Source organism: Heterodontus francisci, chromosome 27 (genome assembly GCF_036365525.1).
Source record: "Heterodontus francisci isolate sHetFra1 chromosome 27, sHetFra1.hap1, whole genome shotgun sequence".
NCBI lineage: Eukaryota > Metazoa > Chordata > Chondrichthyes > Heterodontiformes > Heterodontidae > Heterodontus > Heterodontus francisci.
Window position 1 is genome coordinate 54,936,310 of NC_090397.1, and position 25,732 is coordinate 54,962,041.

Here is a 25,732-nt window from a genome sequence, read left to right on the forward strand (position 1 = left end):
TAGTACATGCCAGGCCACAGAATGTGTCGCCATTCCCACTTTCACCAACTAGTGACTCCCAGGTGCAACATATCATACTTGCAAGCATCCTTGATGCAGAGCTTTGGATATTGCCACTGGTTGTCTGGTCCCAGCTACCTTACTATACAGAGGGACCTTGGGTAGGTGACTATCTTCCATCCTGTGGACGTGCCCAACCCACCAAAGCCGCCTCTGCTTAAATAGTGCCAACGTACTTGGGAGCTCTGCCTTTGAGAGGACTGCCGCATTTGTGATTTTGTCCTGCCAGGATATACGCTGGCCACAGTGTCAGAATCAGTCTGTACACGTGCAGGGCCCGTGGAGCCACTGGGTTTCAGAAAGATTTGCTGCACATAACAAAGGCAAATGCAGGAAAGCGGTGTAGTTAGCTCACGCTCCCCTAGACTCACGGGCTGCAATATAAGGGCAGCTCTAACTGACCAGATAGGGCTCGACAGACATCAAGTAAACAACTTTTACCACAGTTCCTGGTGAGGGGATTGATGACCAGTCTATTCTATCTTGCTCTGAGAATACTACAGCCTGTCAGAGGAAATTATCCGCTTTGCTCTTTTTTTCACAAGAACAAAGAGGGGACCGTGGTGCAATTTGCTCTTTACCATTCTCCGTCGATGAACTTGGCGATACAGAAGTCTCCACGACGAGGCGTGTAGGAGCCCTCCATAGGCGGATGAGCTGCTATCTCACTCCTCATGCTCTCCATCAATTTTTCCAACTGAGTGCCTGCAAGCAAGAACAGGGCAAAGACTAATTAGATTTAGATTTTCACACTGGCATCTTAATTAACACCTCACCACAATTTTACAGCACTCGAGTAAGAATTTTGCACAGGGAAGAAGTAACGGCTAGGAATGCTTGCTGAACAAAATGTGGATCACCTTAAGGAAACGCCAAGGAGCAAAACTGTTACCCACACCTTGCAAATGGAAAATTTGCATTTTAGCTTTCTTTTTTGTTTGGAAATTGGAAAAATTATGCATTTATTCATTTTGAAATCATAATCAGCACAAGGAAAAAAAGACCCACAATTTGCACGATTTGGACTGTGGGTGTTTTTATTTTAACTTTAAAATAAATGTGTTCAATCACAAAGTAGCTGAAAGCATGATTAGTTGAGGAAGGGAAGGAGAAGGAAGCTGGAATCAGGAAGCTATTTCTCCAAATAGAAATGGAGGGTCGGAAAACAGGTAGATAAAGTTTAGATACATTTCAGCAGACTGATGGAGCAGGCTCGAGGAACTGAATGGCTTCCTTCTGTGCCAATGGCTCAGTTAGTAAATGGGAATTCCACACACTGCAAACTAGCTCACATGCTTTGAAACTCCCATTCCTAGAATCACAGAATGATACAACACAGGCCTGTGCCAGCTCTTTAAAAGAACTAAACAATTTGTCCACTCCCCTGCCTTTTCCAATAGTCCTGCAATTTTTTGTCTTTCAAATATTTATCCAATTCCTTTTTAAAAGTTAGTATTGAATCTGCTTGCACCACCTTTACAGGCAGTGCATTCCAGATCACAACTCACTGTAAACTTTTTTCTTCATCTCCCCTTTAGTTCTTTTGCCAATTACCATAAACCTGTGACCTCTGGTAATCAACCCTTCTGCAAATGGAAATCGCTTCGCCATATGTACAATCATCAAAACTCTTCATGATTATGAACATCTCTTTTAAATCTCCCCTTAACCTTATCTCCTCCAGTCTTTCCATGTAACTGAAGTCCCACATCCTCTGCATCCTCTCCAGGGCCTTGAAATCCTTCCTTAAACGTGGTGTCCAGAATTTAGAAAGCAAGTTCTGATCACTGTTCACTGCTGCCTGTGTCCTCCTGAACAGGATCAGGCTTTGATTCCTTCTTCCCAGTCATATATTTTGGTCTGATTTTTCCCTTCCCTTGTCTAAGGATGCTGAGGCTAACTGCAGGGTGCCAACTGCTGCCCCAGCTGAGATCAGCTAACTCAAAATAAATCAATGATTGAATGTGGAACCCAGTAGTTTGTACGCTGGGTAGCGCACAACACCCTTACACATCAAGCCATCGGAGAAGCCTGTGATTTATGAATTAAATCAAGTTGTTGTGAACTTAGAATTTTCTTTTAAACCCAAAGAAAATTTTATTAACCAAAGTTGGAATTAATAAAAATGCTGGCAGAAAATTTTATATTGATCAATTACAGTTTTCTCTGTACAAGTAGTTCTGGCCACATCTGCTTTAACTCAACTGCAAATATATCCAACAAAACAAACAAAAAAGACAAATACTTTCACTTTAAGCTGAGAGCCACTTTCCAATGCAGCTGGAATATAAATTTAAAACATGGGCTGTGTCTAAACACACTGTGTTCATGTACAGTAACAAGATGACAGCAGTTCCCTCCTACACTGGTCACCCAGCTGACCTGAATGCAGGAATGTAAGGAAGCAGGACTGGGTAAATGGCCTGACTTGAAGTACAGGAAAAAAATAAAATAAATGGAGTCTCATAAATGGTGCGGAGAATCACTTAAAAAGGTTGTTTTATCCTAGTACCTCTGGTGGCAGAAGCATCAAATGGCAATGCTGCTCATCATTGCGTCTGGATATGGTAAGGCTGAAAGTATTCAATCCCCATCCCAACCAATTGGGACCCGATCAGAGATGCTTTTCCTCATTCCTGATTTGTCCAGACATTTCACAACACCATGAGGTTGGCAGGGGGTGGGAGGGAAGGTGACGTTAAAGTAAAGCTGTGCACCACAGCTTTCCAATAGTATGAGCCATGGCTCAGTGGGTAACACTCGCCTCTGAGTCGGAAGGTTGTTGGTTTAAGTTCCACTCCAGACACCTGAGCCGAAGATCTAGCCTGACACTTAAATGCAAAACAGAGGGAGTGCTGCACTGTTGGCGATGCTGTCTTTCAGATGAGACATTAAACAGTGACCTCATCTGCCCTTTCGGGTGGACACTATAACGAAGAAGAGCAAGTGGGATTATCTGGCCATTATCTCATTGCTGTTTGTGGGAGCTCGCTGTGCGCAATCTGGCTGCTATATTTCCTACATTATGACAGTGACTACACTTCAAAAAGTATTTAGTTGGCTGTAAAGCACTTTGGGGTGTCCTAAGGTTTAACAGGTGCTATATAAATACATAATACAATAATACAAGCTATATAATACAAGACTTTTTCATTAACAGTTGTGCATTCACAGCTGTTAGTTCTTCCGATGATGTAACTTCTGCCCCACCCTGTAGGTGCTGCATAGCATTGAAGCTTGTGGCAACACAGAATCACTCCTACTTGAAGTTGCTCTTTACTGCGAAGACAGACATTATTCTCACATAGATAAACCTAAGCAAAATGCATAAGGTCCATGGCTCCTTGAAGTGCAGGGATTATCGGGGGACAATGCAACATTAATGGACTGGGTGAGGGGGAAGTGGGATAAGGATTCATCTGCAAGCCATGCTTGCTGAGTCATTTGTGCCATTGAAGGAAGAAATCAACTTTTGCTAAAGTCAGGCAGGATATAGGATAACCAAGGGACGAATAAGAGGAACTTAAAGTAATTAATATCAGAAGAGAAAAAGTACTGGAGAAACTTAAAGGTGGGGACATGGGTTCAAATCTCACCACCAGCAGCTGCTGGAATTTAAATTCAATTAATAAATTTAATTAATTAATAAGGAAATCTGGAATTGAAAGCTAGTCTCAGTAATGGTGCCACGAAACTGTCATTGATCGTCCTAATCTGGTTCACTACTGTTCTTTAGGGAAGGAAATCTTACCTAGTCTGGTCTACATGCGACCCCATACCTGCAGCAACTGCCCTCTGAAAGGGCCTAGCAAGCCATTCAGTTGTTAAGGGTAATCAGGGATGGGCAACAAATGCTGGCCTTGTCAGCGATGCCCACATCCCATGAAATAATGAAAAAATTTGAATTTTTGAGGATGTAACTAGTAGGGCAGATAAAGGGCAACCAGTTTTTGAGGACCCAATTAGGAGTGTCGATAAAGGGGAGCAGATAGATGTATACTTGGATTTCCATAAGGCACTAGATAAGGTGCCACACAACATGTTAATACAGCAGGGCTCATGGAGTTGGGGGGTAATATATTAGCATGGATGGAGGATTGCTTAACGGACAGTAAAGCAGACAGTAGGGATAAATGGGGCATTATCAAGTTGGCAGGCTGTAACTAGGATCACAGCTGGGGCCTCAGCTATTTACAATCTATATTAATGACTTAGCCACAGAGACCTAGAGTGCGCATCCAAGTTTGCTGACGATACAAAGTTAGGTAGGAACATAAGCTGTAAGGAGAACACAAAGAGGCTGCAAAGCAATATAGACAGAATAAGTGAACGGGGATTAAATGAATGGGAAACCAGGTGGCAGATGGAGTATAATGTGGGGAAGTGTGAGGTATTCACTTTGGTAGTAAGAATAGAAAAGCAGAATAATTTTTAAAAGGTGTGAAACATTTAAATGTCGATGTTCAGAGAGACTTGGGTGTGCTCGTACAAAGAACACAATGTTGTGTGCAGGTACAAGAAGCAACTAGGAAGGCAAATGGCATGCTGGCCTTTATTGCAAGGGGACTGGGGTACAAGGACATCTTGCTACAATTGTCATTGGCTTTGTTGAGACCACACAGAGTACTGCATGCAGTTTTGGGTTCCATATCTAAGGAAGAATATACTTACCTTGGAGGTGGTGCAGCGAAACTTCACTAGATTGGTTCCTGTGATGAGAAGGTTGTCCTATGATGAGAAGCTGAGTAAATTGGGCCTATACTCTCTGGAGTTTAGAAGAATGAGAAGTAATCCCATTGAAACTCGAGATTCTGAAGGGGCTTGACAGGGTAAACACAGAGGTTGTTTCCCTTGGCTGGCGAATCTAAATCATAGGGGTTGATTATTTAGGACTGTGATGAGGAGAAATGTCTTCACTCAGAGGATTGTGAATCTTTGTAATTCTCTGCCTCAGAGGGTTGTGGATGCTCCACTGTTGAGTAAATTCAAGGCAGATTTTTGATCTCGCAGGGAATCAAGGAATATGAGAGCAGGCGGGAAAGTAGAGTTGAGACAAGGATCAGCCATGATTGCATTGAATGGCGGTGCAAGCTTGAGGGGCCATTTGATCTACTTCTGCTCCTATTTGTGATCTGATCATGGTTTGGGATCGTGGATTTGTTTTGCCTATGATAAAAATTCATTCAGAAACTGCAAAAGCTCCAGTAACGTCTGTCTGCATGCAAGACAAAGTAGTAAGTGGGGGAAAAAAGGGAACTTCATCTTAGTAAAAAGACTTCCAATGTTCTTTTTACCTCTTGGAAATTTCTGTACCCGTCATTTGAAACCAGGATCGGGAATCAGCCTTTAACACCTTTGTTAGGAGGACAGGGAAAAGAAATATAATCAATTATTGCCAAGCTAGCTGATGTTGCTAGTTTAGTTCATAGGGCTGGTGGCAGGTCACACAACAGGCTTCATCAGCTGACAGGAAACTGAGGATAGGGAAACTAGTGATTTAAAGCACCAAGCCCTTCCCATCAAACCAATCCCAGTTTCCAAAAATAGCCAGTGGACCATATGCTTTCATTTTCTGCACTGCCTCTAAGATGGTTTTCCCAGTTTTATCCCTGATGTCCTACTAGAGAAAACACATGTAGTTTAGAGAGAATGGAAGCTTTGCCTGGTTAGTCCTCGTGGCAGTCATCCTACACCGAATATTGACTTGGTGACAGCTGACTACAGCACCACAGAGATGCATACGTCCAGCCTGTTCTGTTTAATGCACCCTGTAATGGACTGTTAATGGGGCTGTGGCACACACACATGCTCACTCATTTCCCTTCAGATTACAGGCTCTATTCCTTTTCCTTGGGTAATGTGCAAACTTTCGACCTTGAGTAAATTTTTCAAAGGGTGAAGATTTCTCCAAGCATTCAAGGCTAGAGGTGTCACTAAATTTGCTCAGGACATCCCAAAAGAAATATTTGCAAAGTGCAATCACTACTATAATGTATGAAACACAGCAGTCAATCTGCACACAGCAAAATCCCACATACACACACACCACAGTAATGACCTGATAATCTGTTTCAGAGATGTTTGTTTAGGGATAAATATTGGCCAAGACACCAGGGAGAACTCCCCTACTCTTCGAACAGTGCCATGGGATCTTTTGAGTCCAACATGAGGGCAGATGGGGTCCACAGTTTAATGTCTCACCTGAAAGACAGTAACTTGGACAGTGCAGCACTTCCTCAGCACTGCACTGGGAGTGTTGGTCTGGTTTAGTGCTCATGTCTCTGGAGTGGGACTTGATCCCACAACCTTCTAACTCAAAGGCAAGAGAGCTACCCACTGAGTCATGGCTGAAAACTGTCAGTGCAGTAAGGGTGTTGGTGTTGCCTCAAATTAGAAGACCTGTTTGCCCCTAAAGTGGAGGTATCCCAACTACCAACCAAGGACCATATATGACTCCATCAAAATATAGAAAACTGCCCATGAAATTCAGGCAACTCAGTCCGATTTGCGTTTTGATTTCATATTCATTAGCTTTTACTGTTTGAACATTATTGTCCTGAACTGGTGTAAAGAGCTTTCCTTAAAGCTTTTGTCTCCAGATAAATTTCAAATCAGAACACCAAAATCTGTTAGTAGCAGCAACAGAAATATTCGGGAAATAATGGAAACAGGGATTTACACTTTTATATGGTCCCTGAGGCACGCATGAAAACATAAAAATAGTTGAGTCACTGCTGCTGCAAAATACAGCAAGAGTCACAGCTGTAACACAGGTAGGTATCTTTGTACTGACAATCTTTGATGAATACAGGTGCTGCAGGGAGGAAATTCTGTTACTGATCTTGCAGAGAAAAAGGTGATTTAAAACAAGTTTTGCTGTAAAAAAAACATCTTTTGAGGTCATTGCAATCAATTTATTTCTCCTAGTTTTGAAAGATTGGTATTGTAGTTCAACTGTTACAGTTCAGTCCAGCCTAGAGTTCTGTACTGAAATGTTAGCCTGCCTTCCTCTGCGGAGTAATTACTAGAGCTTATAATTAAGGATAGTGTGAACACCTTGAAATTTTTCAGCTGATTAGAGAGAGCCAGCATGGATTTACAGAGGTAATGTCATACCTGACGAACTTGATTGAGTTTCTTTTGAAGAGGTGACCAAAGTAGTGGACAGGGAAATGTCGATGGATGTTATTTATATGGACGTCCAGAAGGCATTCAATAAAGTCCCTCATAAGAGACTGTTAGCTAAAGTTGAAGCCCATTGAATTAAAGGCAAATTATTGAGCTAGTTAGAAAATTGGCGGCAGGTGACAGAGTAGGGATAATGGGCTGGTACTCTAATTGGCAATATGCAACTAATGGTGTCCCACAGGGATCTGTGTTGGGGTCTCAATTATTCACTATTTATTAATGGCTTTAATGATGGGATGGAGAGCCACATAGCCAAGTTTTCTGATGAGACAAGTATAGGCGGCACTGTAAGCAGTGTAAATGGAAGCATAAAATTGCAAAGAAATATTAATATATTAAGTGAATGGGCAAAATTGTGGCAAATGGATTTCTATGTAGGCAAGTCTGAGGTCATCTACTTTGGATCCATAAAGGATAGAACAGGGTACTTTCTAAATGGTGACAAGTCAAAAATAGTGGAAAGAAACGTAGGGATTGATGCACATAGATCATTAAAATATCATGGATAGGTACAGAAAATAATCAAAAAGACTAATGGAATGCTGGACTTTATATCAGAGGACTAGAATACAAGGGGGTAGAAGTTATGCTATGGCTATACAAACCCTGGTTAGACCACACCTGGGAGTACTGAGAGCAGTTCTGAGCACCATACCTTAGGAAGGATATGCTGACCTTGGAGGGAGTGTAGCCAGAATGATACCTAGATTCCAAGGGTTAAATTACAAGGAGAGATTACACAAGCTAAGGTTGTATTCTATGGAATCTAGAAGGTTAAAGGGGTGATTTGTTTGAAGATTTCAAGATATTAAGGAGAACTGACAGGATGGATAGAAAGCAGCAACTTCCACTGGTTGGGCAATCTATGACAAGGGGACATAGTCTAAAACGTTTGCACACAAAGGATGTTTGACTGTTGGAATTTTCTTCTACAAGTGACAGTTGATGCTAGGTCAATTGTTAATTTTAAATGTGAGATTGATAGGTGTTTGTTAACCAAAGGTCTTAAGGAATATGTGACAAATATGGAGTTAGGTCACAGATCAGCCATGATTTCACTGAATGGCAGGTCAGGCTCAGGGGTAAAGGGTCTACTCTGTGTCCTATGTTCAAATGCTAAGTGACCTGCTGGGTATCACCTGCACTTGATTTCTATAATAAGCTGGTGTTTTGCTTCTCAGGTTCAATTGATCACTCTGCGGCACAGTGGCGCAGTGGTTAGCACCGCAGCCTCACAGCTCCAGGGACCCGGGTTCGATTCCAGGTACTGCCTGTGTGGAGTTTGCAAGTTCTCCCTGTGTCTGCGTGGGTTTTCTCCGGGTGCTCCGGTTTCCTCCCACAAGCCAAAAGACTTGCAGGATGATAGGTAAATTGGCCATTATAAATTGTCACTAGTGTAGGTAGGTGGTAGGGAAATATAGGGACAGGTGGGGATGTTTGGTGGGAATGTGGGATTAGTGTAGGATTAGTGTAAATGGGTGGTTGATGTTCGGCACAGACTCGGTGGGCCGAAGGGCCTGTTTCAGTGCTGTATCTCTAATCTAATCTAATCTGCACCACCTCCCAACTGATTGAACAATGTTGAAATAATGACAGATTATATTTTGAGAGTGAGAGAAACAAATTATATCCTGGGGGTTGTTATTTGTACTGGATTTAATAAGCTGTCTGTTCCTCTGTGTTTGGATTCAACACAGCTGGTCTAGTGAGGTAAGTAAAGTTAAAATATTTGTTCTAGCTTTTACTGTGATGAAAAAACCAAAAGGAATTCTCAACTATATTGGCCAACCTATTAAAAATCAGCAGAAACAGATAGTGAAAATGTAAGAACTGGATTGGAACAGAATTATTTCTATTTCAGGAAGCTAAAGTCAACATCGAGCATGCCTAGATAAAGTACTGAACTGGTTATAAAAAAAAAAAATGGGTTAGACATACAGTAAATCTCTCTATGCTGCCACAAACACTCCCAGAGCAGGTACAGCATAGGTTAGATACACAGTAAAGCTCCCTCTACACTGTCCCATCAAATACTCTCAGGACAGGTACAGCATATGGTTAGATACAGAGTAAAGCTCCCTCTACACTGTCCCATCAAACACTTCCAGGATAGGAGCAGAGGCAGGGGTGTTCTCTCGAGTCCAGGGGTCAACATTACTCCCGCAACTCAAACAGATTGGCTGCCCCTTCACCTCATTCAACAATGGGACCTTGATAAAAGAAAAAGAAAAAAAAAAGGGCTAGATAGATAATTAAGCTGCCTCTACATTGTCCAAACAAATTAATGGAAACCTTCCACTGTTTCTGTGCAATTTGAAGCTAAGCAATGCCAGGTTTGGGTGGTCTTATCCCAGCAGAGACAAGTTCATAGCTCTGATCTGTGCTCAGAATGCAGAGCTGGCTTGGAACCTCTCATGCTGCAGAAATCCAATTCAGATTCTGATGTGCAAAATCCCACCTAGGAAATTGACACAGATGCACACATACAAACATGCACCCACCCCTGGCCAAAGCTACGAACAGTGTAAACCAAAAAGCAGGTGTCCATTCATCCATCTGTGAACTTAAGATTAATGTTGCCACATTCAAGTGGCTCCTACTGTCTGCTGGAAAAAACTGGTGGTGCATTTCACATGCATGTCATGAGGAAAGCTTCAAATTGCAGAATAGAAAGGTTTCATTTTCCAAGTTCAATGTGGGTGCATTGCTCAATGTCCCACCAATGCACAAGATAGTAGGCAATGCAGCTACATGATTCTGATGAAGCTACAGACAGTGATGGAATTTGTTCCCTTTTGATGTACAGTCAGCACCCAGGTGCATACCTCCTGTAACATTACAAAAATGACAGCAGCACTGAATCATCATAAATTATTCCTGAGCTCTGTTGTCAGCAGTGCTGTGCTTGCGTTCTGCCTAGCTGGGCACCAACATTTTGCTGATGGCCATGTTCTTTCCATTACCCGTGGTTGTGCACTGTCACTTGCAGAAATGAAATTAAACCAGCTTCCACGGTTAATGGACAAACTCTACAAAAAGAACTCTACAGCATCCTCCTTCATTGTGCCAATGTTCTCCCCAATTGCCCTCCCTCTTGCTGCAGTATGGTTTCACGAGCACCACGTCCCTGCTGCTCACTGGTTCAGTCAGTCAATTTTAACGTGCTAGCCTAAGTGCCAAGTATTCACCAGTTATTCAATTATGGAAGCCATCACAGCTGAATTCAAACTTGACTTCACCCCACATCCACTTACAGCAGGAGTAGCTCTGCAGCAGTCAGGAGGGGAGAAGCTGGACTGATTTCCTGCCTCAACTCACAGGTGACAAAGCCAATCATGGTGGCATTAGTGCCAATTGTACTGGTACCAGCAAAAGTGCCCATGAGGCTGTCAGATTGTTGTTAAAACACAACTGAATCAATAATGTCTTTTAGGGAAGGGAATGAGCTGTCCCTATCCGATATGGCCTTTTGTGACTCCAGTCCCACTTTAACGTGGTTGACTCTTAAATGCCCTCTGAAGTGACCTAGCAAGCTCCTCAGTTGCATCAAACTGCTACAAAGAAGAATATTTTGCAGCAATTCAAGACAACAACCCACCACCTTAAGGCAGCAAATGCCAGCTTTGCGAGCGATGCCCACATCCTGAGATTGATTTAGAAATAGTTATGAGATCAAATAACTCAGTACAAAGCAGGGATTGAACCTAGGACTTTCTTGCTTAGTCATCTTATGAACAATAGTTACATTTATAAAGCATCTTGGTTTTTAAAAATTCGTTCAGGATGTCAGCATCACTGGCAAGGCCAGAATTTATTGCCCATCCTTAATTGTCCTTGAGAAGGTGGTGGTGCCTTCTTGAACTGCTGCAAGTCCATGTGATGTAGTGTACCCAGAGTGCTGTTAGGAAGGGAGTTCCAGGATTTTGAACCAGCGGCAGTAAAGAAACAGTGATCTGTGCTGTAAATGACTATGACTATGATCTATTTCCAAGTCAGGATGTTGTGTGGCTCGGAGGGGAACTTGCAAGTGGTGTTCAATTGCATCTGCTGCCCTTGTTCTAGTTGGTAGGGGTCACAGGTTTGGAAGCTGTTGTCAAACGAGGCTTGGTGAGTTGCTGCAGTGAATCCTGAAGATGGTACACACTGCTGCCACTGTGCACTGGTGGTGGAGGGAGTTAATGTTTAAGGTGATGGATGGAGTGCCAATCAAGCAGAATGCTATGTCCTGGATGGTATCAAGCTTCTTGAGTGTTGTTGGAGCTGCACTCATCCAGGCAAGAGGAGAATATTCATCACACTCCTGACTTATGCCTTGTAAATGGTGGCCAGGCTTTGGGGAATCAGTAGGCAAGTTACTCGCTGCAGAATTTCCAGCCTCTGACCTGCTCTTCTTGCTACAGTATTTATGTGGCTGGTCCAGTTAAGTTTCTGGTCAATGGTGACTCCCAGGATATTGACGTTGAGGGATTCAGTGATTGTAATGCTGTTGAATGTCAAGGCTGGATGGTTAAATTCTCTCTTGTTGGATATGGTCATTGCCTGGTGCACGAATGTTACTTGCCACTTAACAACCCAAGTTTGATTGTTGCCTAGGCATGTTGCCTAGGCACAAATTGCTTCATTATCTGAGGAATTACAAATGGAAGTTACTGAACATCCAGTCAGCCAACATCCCCATTTCTGACCTTACAATGGATAGAAGGTCATTAATGAAGCAGCCGAAGATAGCTAGGCCGAGGGCACAGCCTTGAGGAACCCCTGCAGTGAGGTTAGCAAGACTTCCTTATTCTTGTACTCCAATGCCCTTGCAATAAAGGCCAACATGCCATTTGCCTTCCTAATTGCTTGCTGTACCTGCATGTGAACTTGGTGTTCTTTGTACAAGTAACTCAGGTCCCTCTTAACATCAACATTTAAAAGTTCCATGCCTTTAAAAAATATTCTGCTTTTCTACCCTTACTACCAAAGTGAATAACTTCACACTTTCCCACATTATACTCCATCTGCCACCTTGTTGCCCACTCATGTAGCCTGTCTGTATCTCTTTGCAGCCTGTTTGTGTCCTCCTCACAGCTTGCATTCCCACCTAGCTTTGTATCGTCAACAAACTTAGAGACAATACTCTCAATCTCTTCATCTAAGTCATTAATATCGATTGTAAATAGTTGAGGCCCCAGCATTGATCCTTGCGGCACTCCACTATTTACTGCCCGACAACTTGAAAACGCCCCATTTATCCCTACTCTCTACTTCCTGTCTGTTAACCAATCCTCTATCCATGCGAATAAATTACCCCCAACTCCATGAGCTCTTACCTTCGGAATGGCACCTTATCAAATGCTTTTTGGAAATCCAAGTATACTACATCTACTGATTGCCCTTTATCTACCCTACTGGTTACATCCTCAAAAAACTCGAATAAATTTGTCAAACACCATTTCCCTTTTGTAAAACTATGTTGGCTTTGTCTGATTATACTATGATTTTCTAAGTGCTTTAATATGTCCCAAATAATAGATTCCAGCATTTTCCCAACAACTGATATCAGGCTAACTGGCCTGTAGTTTCCTGTTTACTCTCTCCCTCCTTTCTTAAATAGCGAAGTTTCATTTGCTAACTTCCAATCTGCTGCGACTGTTCTAGAATCTAGGGAATTTTGGAAAATCATAACCAGCATATCCACTATCTGTAGCGAGCTCTTTTAGAACCCTAGGATGTAGGCCATCAGGTCCTGGGGATTTGCCAGATTTTAGTCCCTTAAGTTTCTCAATTCTTTTTCTCTGCTGATTTTAATTGCTTGAAGTTCCTCACTTTTATTATCCTCTTGGTTATCCTCGATTTCTGATAAGTAATTTATGTCCTCTACTGTGAAGACAGACACAAGATTTGTTCAATCTCTCTAACATTTCCTCATTCCCCATGATAATTTCTCCTGTCTCTGCCTTGAAGGGACAAACATTTAGTTTAGCGACTCTCCTTTTTATATACTTGTAAAAGCTCTTACAATCACATCATGTTGTGTGGCACTATCACTGTGCTAAATGGGATAGATTTCGAACAAATCTAGCAATGCAAAACTGGGCATCCATGAGGCGCTGTGGGCCAACAGCAGCAGCAGAATTGTACTCAACCACAATCTGGAACCTCATAGCCCAGCATATCCTCCACTCTACCATTACCTTCAAGCCAGGAGACCGACCCTGGTTCAATGAAGAGTGCAGGAGGACATGCCAGGAGCAGCACCAGGCATACCTCAAAATGAGGCGTCAACCTGGTGAAGCTACAACCCAAGACTACTTGCATGTCAAACTGCATAAGCAGCATGCGATAGACAGAGCTAAGTGATCCCATAACCAACAGATCAGATCTAAGCTCTGCAGTCCTGCCACATCCAGTCGTGAATGGTGGTGGACAATTAAACAACTAACTGGAGGAAGTGGCTCCACAAATATCCCCATCCTCAATGATGGGGGAGCCCAGCACATCAGAGCGAAAGATAAGGCAGAAGCATTTGCAACAATCTTCAGCCAGAAGTGCTGAGTTGATGATCCATCCCGGCCTCCTCCTGAAGTCCCCAGCATTACAGATGCCAGACTTCAGCCAATTCGATTCACTCCGCGTGATATCAAGAAACGACTGAAGGCACTGGATACTGAAAAGGCTATGGGTCCTGACAATATTCCGACAATAGTACAGAAGACCTGTGCTCCAGAACGTGCCGTACCCCTAGCCAAGCTGTTCCAGTATAGATATAACACTGGCATCTACCCGGCAATGTGGAAAATTGCCCAGGTATTTTCCTGTACACAAAAAGTAGGAGAAGTCCAACCCGGCCAATTACCACCCCATCAGCCTACTCTCAATCATCAGTAAAATGATGGAAGGTGTCAAAAACAGTGCCATCAAGCAGCACTTGCTTAGCAATAACCTGCTCAGTGATGCTCAGTTTGGGTTCTGTCAGGGCCACTCAGCTCCAGACCTCATTACAGCCTTGGTTCAAACATGGACAAAAGGGCTGAACTCAAGAGGTGAGGTGAGAGTGACTGCCCTTGACATCAAGGCAGCATTTGACCGAGTATGGCATCAAGGAGCCCCAGCAAAACTGGAGTCAATGGGAATCAGGGGGAAAACACTCTGCTGGTTGGAGTCATATCTAGTGCAAAGGAAGATGGCTGTGGTTGTTGGAGGTCAATCATCTGAGCTCCAGTCATCACTGCAGGAGTTCCGCAGGGTAGTGTCCTAGGCCCAACCATCTTCAGCTGCTTCATCAATGACCTTCCTTCAATCATAAGGACAGAAGTGGGGATGTTCGCTGATGATTGCACAATGTTCAGCACCATTCGCGATTCCTCACATACTGAAGCAGTCCGGGGTAAAAATGCAGCAAGACTTGGGCTGATAAGTGGCAAGTAACATTTGTGCCACACAAGTGCCAGGCAATGACCATCTCCAACAAGAGAGAATCTAACCATCTTCCCTTGACATTCAATGGCATTACCATCGCTGAATCCCCCACTATCAACATCCTAGGGGCTACCATTGACCAGAAACTGAACTGGAGTAGCCATATAAATACCGTGGCTACCAGAGCAGGTCAGAGGCTAGGAATCCTGAGGCGAGTAACTCACCTCCTGACTCCTCAAAGCCTGTCCACCATCTACAAGGCACAAGTCAGGAGTGTGATGGAATACTCTCCATTTACCTGGATGGGTGCAGCTCCAACAACACTCAAGAAGCTCGACACCATCCAGGACAAAGCAGCCCGCTTGATTGGCACACCATCCACTCCCTCCACAACCAACGCACAGTGGCAGCAGTGTGTACCATCTACAAGATGCACTGCAGCAATGCACCAAGGCTCCTTAGACAGCATCTTCCAAACCCGCGACCTCTACCACCTCGAAGGACAAGAGCAGCAGATGCATGGGAACATCACTACCTGCAGGTTCCCGTCCAAGTCACACACCATCCTGACTTGGAACTATATCGCCATTCCTTCACTGTCACTGGGTCAAAATCCTAGAACTCCCTTCCTAGCAGCACTGTGGGCGTACCTATCTCAAGGACTGCAGCGGTTCAAGAAGGCAGTTTATCACAATCTTCTCCAGGGCAATTTGGGATGGGCAATAAATGCTGGCCCAGCCAGCAACGCCCATATCCCATGAATGAATAAAAAAAAAAAATCGGCGGTGGAGTTGTGGATAGTGTCGAAGGGTGTTGTAGGGTACAGAGGGACATAGATAGGCTGCAGAGCTGGGCTGAGAGATGGCAAATGGAGTTTAATGCAGAGAAGTGTGAGGTGATTCACTTTGGAAGAAGTAACAGCAATGCAGAGTACTGGGCTAATGGGAAGATTCTTGGTAGTGTAGATGAGCAGAGAGATCTTGGTATCCAGGTACATAAATCCCTGAAAGTTGCTACCCAGGTTAATAGGGCTGTTAAGAAGGCATATGGTGTGTTAGCCTTTATTAGTAGGGGGATCGAGTTTCGGAGCCACGAGGTCATGATGCAGCTGTACAAAACTCTAGTGAGGCCGCACCTTGAGTATTGCGTGCAGTTCTGGTCACCGCATTATAGGAAGGATGTGGAAGCTTTGGAAAGGGTGCAGAGGAGATTTACTAGGATGTTGCCTGGTATGGAAGGAGGGACTTACGAGGAAAGGCTGAGGGACTTGGGGTTGTTTTCGTTAGAGAGAAGGAGGAGGAGAGGTGACTTAATAGAGACATACAAGATAATCAGAGGGTTAGATAGGGTGGATAGTGAGAGTCTTTTTCCTCGGATGAGGATGGCAAACACGAGGGGACATAGCTTTAAGTTGAGGGGTGAAAGATATAGGACAGATGTCAGAGGTAGTTTCTTTACGCAGAGAGTAGTAGGGGCGTGGAACGCCCTGCCTGCAACAGTAGTAGACTCGCCAACTTTAAGGGCATTTAAGTGGTCATTGGATAGACATATGGATGTAAATGGAATAGTGTAGGTCAGATGATCGGCGCAACATCGAGGGCCGAAGGGCCTGTACTGCGCTGTAATATTCTAATTCTAATATTCCTGGCTAGTATGCTCTATTAGCTAGCTCCTCGTGCTCTATGCGGGAAGCCGGAAACAATTCTAGTTCCTGGGACCAGCATGTGTGCAGGAAGTGTCTTCAGCTGCAGCTCCTGGAAGCCCGGGTTTCGGAGCTGGAGCGGCAGCTGGGGACACTGTGGAGCATTCACGAGGCGGAGAGTATCGTGGATAGCAAGCATTGAGAGGTGGTCACGCCGCAGGCTCAGACCCCACAGGCAGGAAGGGAATGGGTGACCACCAGGCAGAGCGAGAGGACTAGGCAGGCAGTTCAGGAATCTCCTGTGGCTACTCCCCTGCAAAACAGATATACTGCTTTGGATACTGTTGGGGGCAATAGCCTCTCAGGGGAAAGCAGCAACAGCCCAATTCGTTGCACCACAGCCGGCTCTGCTGCACAGGGGAGGAATAAAAAGTGTGGGAATGCAATAGTTATAGGGGATTCAATTGTAAGGGGAATAGATAGGCGTTTCTGTGGCTGCAAAAGAGACTCCAGGATGGTATGTTGCCTCGCCGGGGTTAGGGTCAAGGATGTCTTAGCGTGGTTACAGGACATTCTGAAGGGGGAAGGTGAACAGAAGGTGGTCATGGTACACATTGGTACAAACGACATAGGTTTAAAAAAAAGGATGAGGTTCTAAAAGCAGAACATAGGGAGCTAGGAAGTAAGTTGAAAAGTAGGACCTCAAAAGGTAGTGATCTCAGGATTACTACCAATGCCACGTGCGAGTCAGAGTAGAAATAGCAGGATATATCGGATGAATACGTGGCTGAAGAGATGGTGTGAGGGGGGAGGTTTTAGATTCTTGGGACATTGGGACTGGTTCTGGGGGAGGTGGGACCAGTACAAACTGGACGGGTTACACCTGGGCAGGACTGGGACTGATGTCAGAGGGGGAGTATTTGCTAGAGTGGTTGGGGAGGGTTTAAACTAAAATGGCAGGGGGATGGGAACCTTTGCAAGGAGTCAGAGGAGGGGAAATCAAAGACAAGAACAAAAGACAGTAAGGGGATTAAGAAAAGTGAAAGGCAGAGAAATCAAGGGCCAGAATCAAACAAGGCCACAGTGAAAAATAGTGGGAAGGGGACAAGTAATGTTAAAAAGACAAGCCTTAAGACTTTGTGCCTTAACGCATGGAGCATTCGCAATAAAGTGGATGAATTAATCGCGCAAATAAATGTAAACGGGTATGATATAGTCTGGACGGAGACATGGCTGCAAGGTGACCAGGGATGGGAAATGAACATCCATGGGTATTCAGTATTTAGGAAGGAAAGACAAAAAGCAAAAGGCGGTGGAGTGGCATTGCTGGTTAAAGAAGAAATTAATGCAATAGTGAGGAAAGATATTAGCACTGACGATGTGGAATCTGTAGGGGTAGAGCTGAGAAACACAAAGGGGCAAAAAACATGAGTGGGGGTTGTATATAGATCCCCAAACTGTAGAGGTGATGTTGGGAACGGCAATAAACAGGAAATCAGAGATGCGTGCGATAAAGGAACATCTGTAATTATGGGTGACTTTAATCTGCATATAGATTGTGCAAATCAAATTAGTAACATAGAGGAGGAATTCTTGGAGTGTATACGGGATGGTTTTCTGGACCAATACGTTGAGAGAACAGGCCATCCTAGACTGGGTATTGTGTAATGAGAGAGGAATAATTGACAATCTAGTGGTGCGAGACGAGACCCTTAGGGGATGAGCGACCATAATATGATAGAAGTCTTCATCAAGATGGAGAGTGACATAGTTGATTCTGAGACTAGGGTCCTGAATCTTAGTAAAGGAAACTACGAAGGTATGAGGCACGAGTTGGCTATGACGGATTGGGAAACGTTACTTAAAAGGGAGGACGGTGGATAGGTAATGGCAAACATTTAAAGAGCACATGGATGAACTGCAACAATTGTTTATCCCTGTCTGGCACAAAAGTAAAATGGGGAAGGTAGCCAAACCATGGCTTACAAGGGAAATTAGAGATAGCATTAGATCCAAGGAAGAGGCATATAAATTTGCCAGAAAAAACAACAGACCTGAGGATTGGGAGCAGTTTAGAATTCAGCAAAGGAGGACCAAGGGATTAATTAAGAAGGGGAAAATAGAGTACGAGAGCAAGCTTAAGGGGAACATAAGAACTGACTGTAAAAGTTTCTATAGGGATGTGAAGAGAAAAAGACTGAAGACAAATGTAGGTCCCTTACAGTCAGAAACAGGGGAATTTATTATGGGGAACAAAGAAATGGCTGACCAACTAAATGCATACTTTGGTTCTGTCTTCACAAAGGAGGACACAAATATCATACCAGAAATGTTGGGGAACACAGGGCTTAGTGAGAGAGAGGAACTGAAGGAAGTCAGTATTAGTAGAGAAATGGGGTTAGGAAAATTGATGGGATTGAAGACCGATAAATCCCCAGGGCCTGATGGTATGCATCCCAGAGTACTTAAGGAAGTGACCTTAGAAATAGTGGATGCATTGGTGGTCATCTTCCAAGATTCTATAGACTTTGGAACAGTTCCTACAGATTGGAGGGTAGCTAATGTAACCCCATTATTTAAAAAGGGAGGTAGAGAGAAAGCAGGGAATTATAGACTAGACAGCCTGACGTCATTAGTGGGGAAAATTCTAGAGTCCATTATCAAAGATTTTATAGCAGAGCACTTAGAGAACAGTGGTAGAAACGGGCAGAGTCAGCATGGATTTACGAAAGGGAAATCATGCTCGACAAATCTACTAGAATTCTTCGAGGATGTAACTAGTAGAGTTGATGAGGGGGAGCCAGTGGATGTCATTTATTTGGACTTTCAGAAGGCTTTCGACAAAGTCCCACCTAAGAGATTAGCATGTAAAATTAAAGCACATGGGATTGGGAGTAGTGTATTGCGATGGATAGAAAATTGGTTGGCAGACAGGAAACAAAGATAAATGGGTCTTTTTCCGAATGGCAGGCAGTGACTAGTGGGGTACTGCAGGTATCGGTGCTCGGACCCCAGCTATTCACAATATATATTAATGATTTAGATGAGGGAAATAAATGTAATATCTCCAAATTTGCAGATGACACAAAACTGGGTGGGAGGGTGAGTTGTGAGGAGAATGCAGAGAGGCTTCAGGGTGATTTGGACAAGTTGAGTGAGTGGGCTAATGCATGGCAGATGCAATATAATGTGGATAAATGTGACATTATCCACTTAGGTAGTCAAAACAGGAAGGCAGATTATTACCTGAACGGCTATAAACTGAGAGAGGGGAATATGCAGCGAGACCTGGGTGTTGTCCTACACCAGTCGCTGAAGGTAAGTATGCAGGTGCAACAGGTGGTAAAAAAGGCAAATGGTATGTTGGCCTTCATAGCGAGAGGATTTGAGTTCAGGAGCAGGGATGTCTTGCTGCAATTATACAGGGCCTTGGTGAGGCCACACCTGGAATATTGTGTGCAGTTTTGGTCTCCTTATCTGAGGAAGGATGTTCTTGCTATAGAGGGAGTGCAGCAAAGGTTTACCAGACTGATTCCTGGGATGGTGGGACTGACGCATGAGGAGAGATTGAGTCAGTTAGGATTATATTCGCTGGAGTTCAGAATAGTGAGGGGGGGGATCTCATAGAAAAATATAACATTCTGAAAGGACTTGACAGGGTAGATGCAGGAAGGATGTTCCCAATGGTGGGGGAGTCCAGAAGCAGGGGTCATAGTCTCAGGATACGGGGTAAATCTTTCAGGACTGAGATGAGGAGAAACTTCTTCATTCAGAGAGTGGTGAGCCTGTGGAATTCGCTACCACAGAAAGCAGTTGAGGCCAAAATATTGTATGTTTTCAAGAAGGAGTCAGATATAGCTCGAGTCTAAAGGGATCAAAGGGTATGGGGCGAAAGTGGGAACAGGTTACAGTTGGATGATCAGCCATGATCCTCATGAATGGCGGAGCAGGCTCGAAGGGCCGAATGACCTACTCCTGCTCCTATTTTCTATGTTGCTAAAACACTCCCAATCCTCAGGCTTACTACTATTCTTTGCCACATCATAAGCCACCTCTTTTAATCTACAGAGTGTCTCCTAACAAGGAAGAGCAATCGCCGATGTCATCTGTCCGATCATTTGTCAATTTGACAGGATGGGTCACGTGCGCAAGCACCAACGTCACCATATAATGACATCCGACTGCTGCTTCACCCCTCAATGACCACAATCGCCACCTACATCCCCTCCAACAGTATCCTGATCCCTCCCGCAATCGGCATCTCAACCGCCGGTTCGCTTCCTTGCTCTCGACTCTTCGCTGCTCCATCCCGCCGCTCCTGACTCTTTGCCACTCCATCCCATCGCTCACTTCCCGCCTCGTCGCTAGCACCCTGCTTGCACACAACCACCCCCCCCCCCACCCCGCCGCTTCTCTGGGCAACTAGACGGGAAAGAGAGCAGCAAGAGAGAAAGGTGAACAGTCTGAAGTGGTGGGAGGCAGCGGTTAGCAGTCAGGAGTGGCGGGATGGAGCGGCGAGCTGTTTGAAGTGGCGGGATGGAGTTTCCAAATTGGGACGGACATTGTAAGGAATGAGTTAATCAGATTGGCCTCTGGTATGCTGCTTTTGATTTCTCTTTATAGTCTGGTGGTAGTAACCTTTTGCTTCTGCCCATTAGATAGGGAAGTGTGGGTCAATTTGGATGCAATGACTACAGAACTGTTAAATTAAGACTGACCTTAAAACAATAGCCAGTTTAGATTATAAACCTAATTAAAAACAGTGCACAAGGCAGAGAACTTTAATTAGCTGATAAAAAGTTAGTTCTGCAGAAGGGAACATCTGTGAATACATCATCCTTTTCAAAAGCAAGAGATTGGGCATGGAATGCTACCGATTTATAATTAGAAATTTCACTTGGTTGAACAGTAACAGTGTGACAATTGATATGGTAACAAAGTAGAGGAGTTGCACCGGACATTTGAAAAATAACTCATTAAAACTAAAGCCATTGGATAAAGGACAAAGGAAGAAGCTCACTAAATTCATTTTACATGGAGTTATATTAGGTAGCGCTGAAACAACAACTTGTATTTATTTAGCACCTTGAATGTAGTAAAACGACCCAATGCATTTCATTGGAGCTTTATCAAACAAAATTTAACATCGAGCCACATATTAGAACAAGTGAGGTCAAAGAGGTAGGTTTTAAGGAATGTCTGAAAGGAAGCGAGAGGAAAGGGAAGTGGATAGGTTCAAGCAGGGAATTCCAGAGCTTAGGGCCCAGACAGCAGAAGGTGCAGCTGCCAATGACGGAATGATGAAAGAGGCCAGAATTGGAACAGCTGAGATCTTGGAGGGTTGTAGGTTACAGAGAAAGGGAGGGGCAAGGTCTCTGAGAAACTTGAACACAAGAATGAGAATTTTAAAATTGAGAGAAATGTGTGGTTTGTCATGTAGAAGGAGTTAACAAAAAGGTATGAAAAGTGAGTGTTCCGACAGAGACTAGGGATTCGAAGGTCTCCAGCCTATGTATCGAGCTCGAAACGGCAACATGTTAAAGTTCTCAGACCAAACTCACATGTTTTCTGGTGTTAATACTGCCATTAAGTATATGCTTAATTTCTGTATATGTAATAAATCTGTGATATCTGACTTTCAATGGTGTGAACCCCATTGATTTAGAGGGCAAATTACAACTAAGAATTATAAGGTGTTACCTTCACCCCTCCTCTAACAGAGGTTTGTTGGATCCTGCCATGGTCCTCTCTCAATTACAATGACTGGTGGTCAGTTTCACAGGTTGAGTTACTGATCTGAGCTGTCATAGGGTGGAGCTGAGCGGAGGCTAAGACAAACCCAAGGAGGAGGGAGGATATATCTAACTACTCCTGTTCAATTCCTAGGAAGGAGTTCCAGTCAGTTTCAAAGGAGTTCCAGTCAGTTTCAAAGCAGCGTGAAGCTTGATCTAGGTCTGGGAGTAGGATGTATACCTCTCACCCTGACCAGAGATTGTATGTGTTGAATGATAAGGCGTCATAGAACAAAAATGCAATAAAAAGGAGGAATCTTATTAAAAAGGAATAGAAACTTCTTTATTAAACAAGAAACCTGCAACAGCGTAGGTAAGGTTTATAAATCTTCCTCGTGAACCTAGGCCAGGTTTGTAGCTTCCTTAACCAACATGGAAATGGTTAGGATTAAATTTAAAATTTCCCTACATCTTTGGGTCAGGCCAGTTCATGTATCTAAAATGTTCTCTCCTGCCTCCTTTCCTCTTAGTATTCCCACTCTGCTAATTTTACCACAAAAAGTTTATCTCAACTTCCATCAATAAATACTTCAAAGAAATTGTATCCATTTATTAAGCAGCAAAAACAAACACTGCAAATGTTTGCACCATATTTATTCCACTTCCCAATCACCACAGGTACAGTCTTAATGGCAATACTCCAGAGCAAGCAGACAAAGTTCTATTCTCTGTGGGGTCTTTATGTAAAAACACACACTTGCAATGAATTCTCTTGGAGCACTAACTGTGGTGAAATTGTGAACAATTTATAGTGTTTAAAGAAAACTAAAGCTCAAGGAAAGCTTCCCCTTTTAGCAAATATTTTCCATTCCTCAAAGGTTTCACTGTCCATGCTGTGATTTGGTTCCCTCCTGCATTGGCCAGAGTGCTACGGCTCTTGAAGATGATCGTCAATTATGTGGACGTGTCTGCTCCCTCGAGTCTGCTTAGTTATTGGTATAAATTAAATCTTCTGCAAAAATCTGTTGTTTCAACTGGCCCAATTCCACTTCATTGCTATTCATTCATTCAACAAATATTCAGCCAGCCCAAATAACGATTACTCAAACACCACTACTTTAGCTCAAAGATCATGGGCCAGGGGATTCTGTGCATCTAGTTTGATCACCAAAAAAATTGATTATGGGAAGCAGAAGGATTGGTGGGTTTGCACACTACTGTTTATCCTAGGCTTGAATTTAGTCCAGTCTGACAGGATAAAGTTTCCCTTTTCGTGTTACTGTAACTATGCTGGGCACAATGAGATTAGGAGAGTCTCTACCTTGTTCCTAATGAACGCAAGCCCACAAAACAATGCATAATGCCCAACCTCATTTAGGAAGTTGTAAACTAGCAGGGAATGGAAATGTCACACTGGTGCTGTATAGTAGGGGTGTCTAAATGTTAGTCTTCACAGGCCACAGTGGCGTGTACTGCTAAGTTTTGAGGGCCGCACATGAAGTTTCCATGAATTTTCATACATCTCAAGTTACTGACATATCTTGGCAGTCTGGTTCACGATTTATCTACCAATGAGGCAACAGTAACATTTCTTCAGTAAGCAGCACTGAAATGTCAGCCTAGATTTTGTGCTCAACACTCTGGAGTGGGACTCAAACTTTTCATCTCAGATGAGCCATGACCAACACCTTATGCATATAGTGGCACACAGATTTTGGGGAACTGCTGCCTGCAGTTGGTGTGGGAGAGTTGAGAAGCCATGTTTATTGTTCCTCACTCACTTCAAACATATGAAAGAAATAAATCACTTGAGCTTCAGGAATCAGGTGACTCTAGTGGATCTATTTTTCTACATTAAGGAGCAATACGGTGTGAGATTTTAATGCCTGTGGTGATGGAAGGATTAGCAAAAGCTCCCTGAAACACACTGTTTAGTCACCCCTCCAAATATCACCTCCTATGGCTGTGTCCATTTTAGTCTGATCATGCTTTTGTGAAGTCTCTTTATAAAGGCAAGCCACTTCTGTTGTTGCAATTTATTCCCAGTACACCTGGCCTGCTGCTGGAGATCATAATCAACTCTGCGTACGATTCCTTGTTTGTAGTGCACAGTGGTTAAGGGGAAGCCTCCATGACTGGGGTAAGGTAAGCCTTAATCCAGATTCCAGAACTGAAAGGAAATTGTTCTAAAAAGGTGCCAGTTACTTGCGGTGGACTTGCCCACTTTGTATGATGTCCTTTCATTACTGCTGAAATAAAGCACATAAAATAGGAACTTCCATTTGGAAAGTATGATGCCCGCCCCCCACCCCAACCTGTGACTCACCAGGTAACTACGTTGTCTAATGTGGAACTGAGCCATTCATATCAAGGAGGATACATCCTATTCCAGGTCTGTGTTGAACTAGCTGATCTCCTCCAGGGTAGCAACAGGGTTTTGGGCGACAAAAGCATAGACTGAATGACTATCTGCTTCCATCTCTGTAACATTGCCTGCCTCTACTTCTACCTCAGCCCACCTGTGGCTGAAACCCTTATCCATGCCTTTGTCACTTTAAGACTTGACTGTTTCAGTGTTCTCTTGGCTGGCCTCCCATTCTCTAGCCCAGCACATACTTCAGCTCATCCAACGTATTGCTGCCTGTATCCTAAATTGCCTTGGCCTTGCTGACCTACATTAGATCTCAGACCCAATGCCTCCATAGAAAATTCTCATCCTCATGTTTGAATTCATCTATGGCCTAGCCCCCCTCTCTCTATAACTTTGCCAGTCCAGAACCTTATCTTTCACAGACTCTTGCAATTACCCTCTCTTCCCATCACTGGCAGCTGTTTCTTCAGCCAACTTGGCCATATGGTATGGATTCCTTCATTTACCTCTCTACCCTCAAAACATTCCTTAAAACATACCTCTTCGACCAAGCTTTTAGTCATCTCTCCTAATTTGGACTTTGACTCGGCACCTATATTTTGATTACATCGCTAAGAAGTGCTTTGGTATATTTTTTTCTACATTAAAGGTGATATATAAATGCAAAGTATATATGGTAAGGACAGGATTGGACTTTGCTGTGATTTCACTACAGTTAAACGGCCACACTCAAACATGGATAAGGTAAGACAGGAGGGTTGCGTGACCAGTGTCTATGGAAGCATATGTCAGTGAGGAGTCAATGCCTTCGAAAGGAAAGGACAGAGTAGAAAATGGATGACAAAAGAAAGGAATAAAAGATGAGTGACTGTCATATTGGTGCTGTAATTGGTAAAAGATTTCCTTAGGCTTACAGTACTGATTCAGTGCATGACAAACACGCACTATGGGCAACTGTTTACTTGTCTTGAAACTTCAGTCAATAGATACATACATTACAGTGGCATTATTGGCAATTCCAATCAACGGGTGATGTGGTTAGCTACAGGCCAACTGTGTGACTCGCTTACTAAGCAGTGTCTGCAAGAGAAATCTGTCTCTCCGAAAAATATACTGAACTCTGCTCTTGCAAGATCCTCTGTAGCTGGGAAAACAAAGATGCAATACATCTTAGCCATCACTAACCTTGTACAATGCAAGCCATTTATAACAGACTAATCTGTGCAGCACTATTTTGCCCATTGTACAGAGCTGGTTGATACAACACCAAGAGCATTACTGTATGCCTAGTGCACACAGGGAGGTCGTGGGAAGCTCACAATCAGGACTTGTGGA

The 25,732-nt window shown here is 43.6% G+C and overlaps 1 protein-coding gene across 1 annotated transcript in view; it reads right to left on the reverse strand.

Moving 5' to 3' along the window:
* snd1 (staphylococcal nuclease and tudor domain containing 1) overlaps nucleotides 1-25,732 on the reverse strand; it is a 1,066,795-nt gene that overhangs the window by 97,612 nt on the left and 943,451 nt on the right. Inside the window, exon 19 of the mRNA XM_068059385.1 lies at nucleotides 642-765. Coding sequence (XP_067915486.1) covers nucleotides 642-765 — 124 coding nt within the window. The remainder of the gene's footprint in view (nucleotides 1-641; nucleotides 766-25,732) is intronic.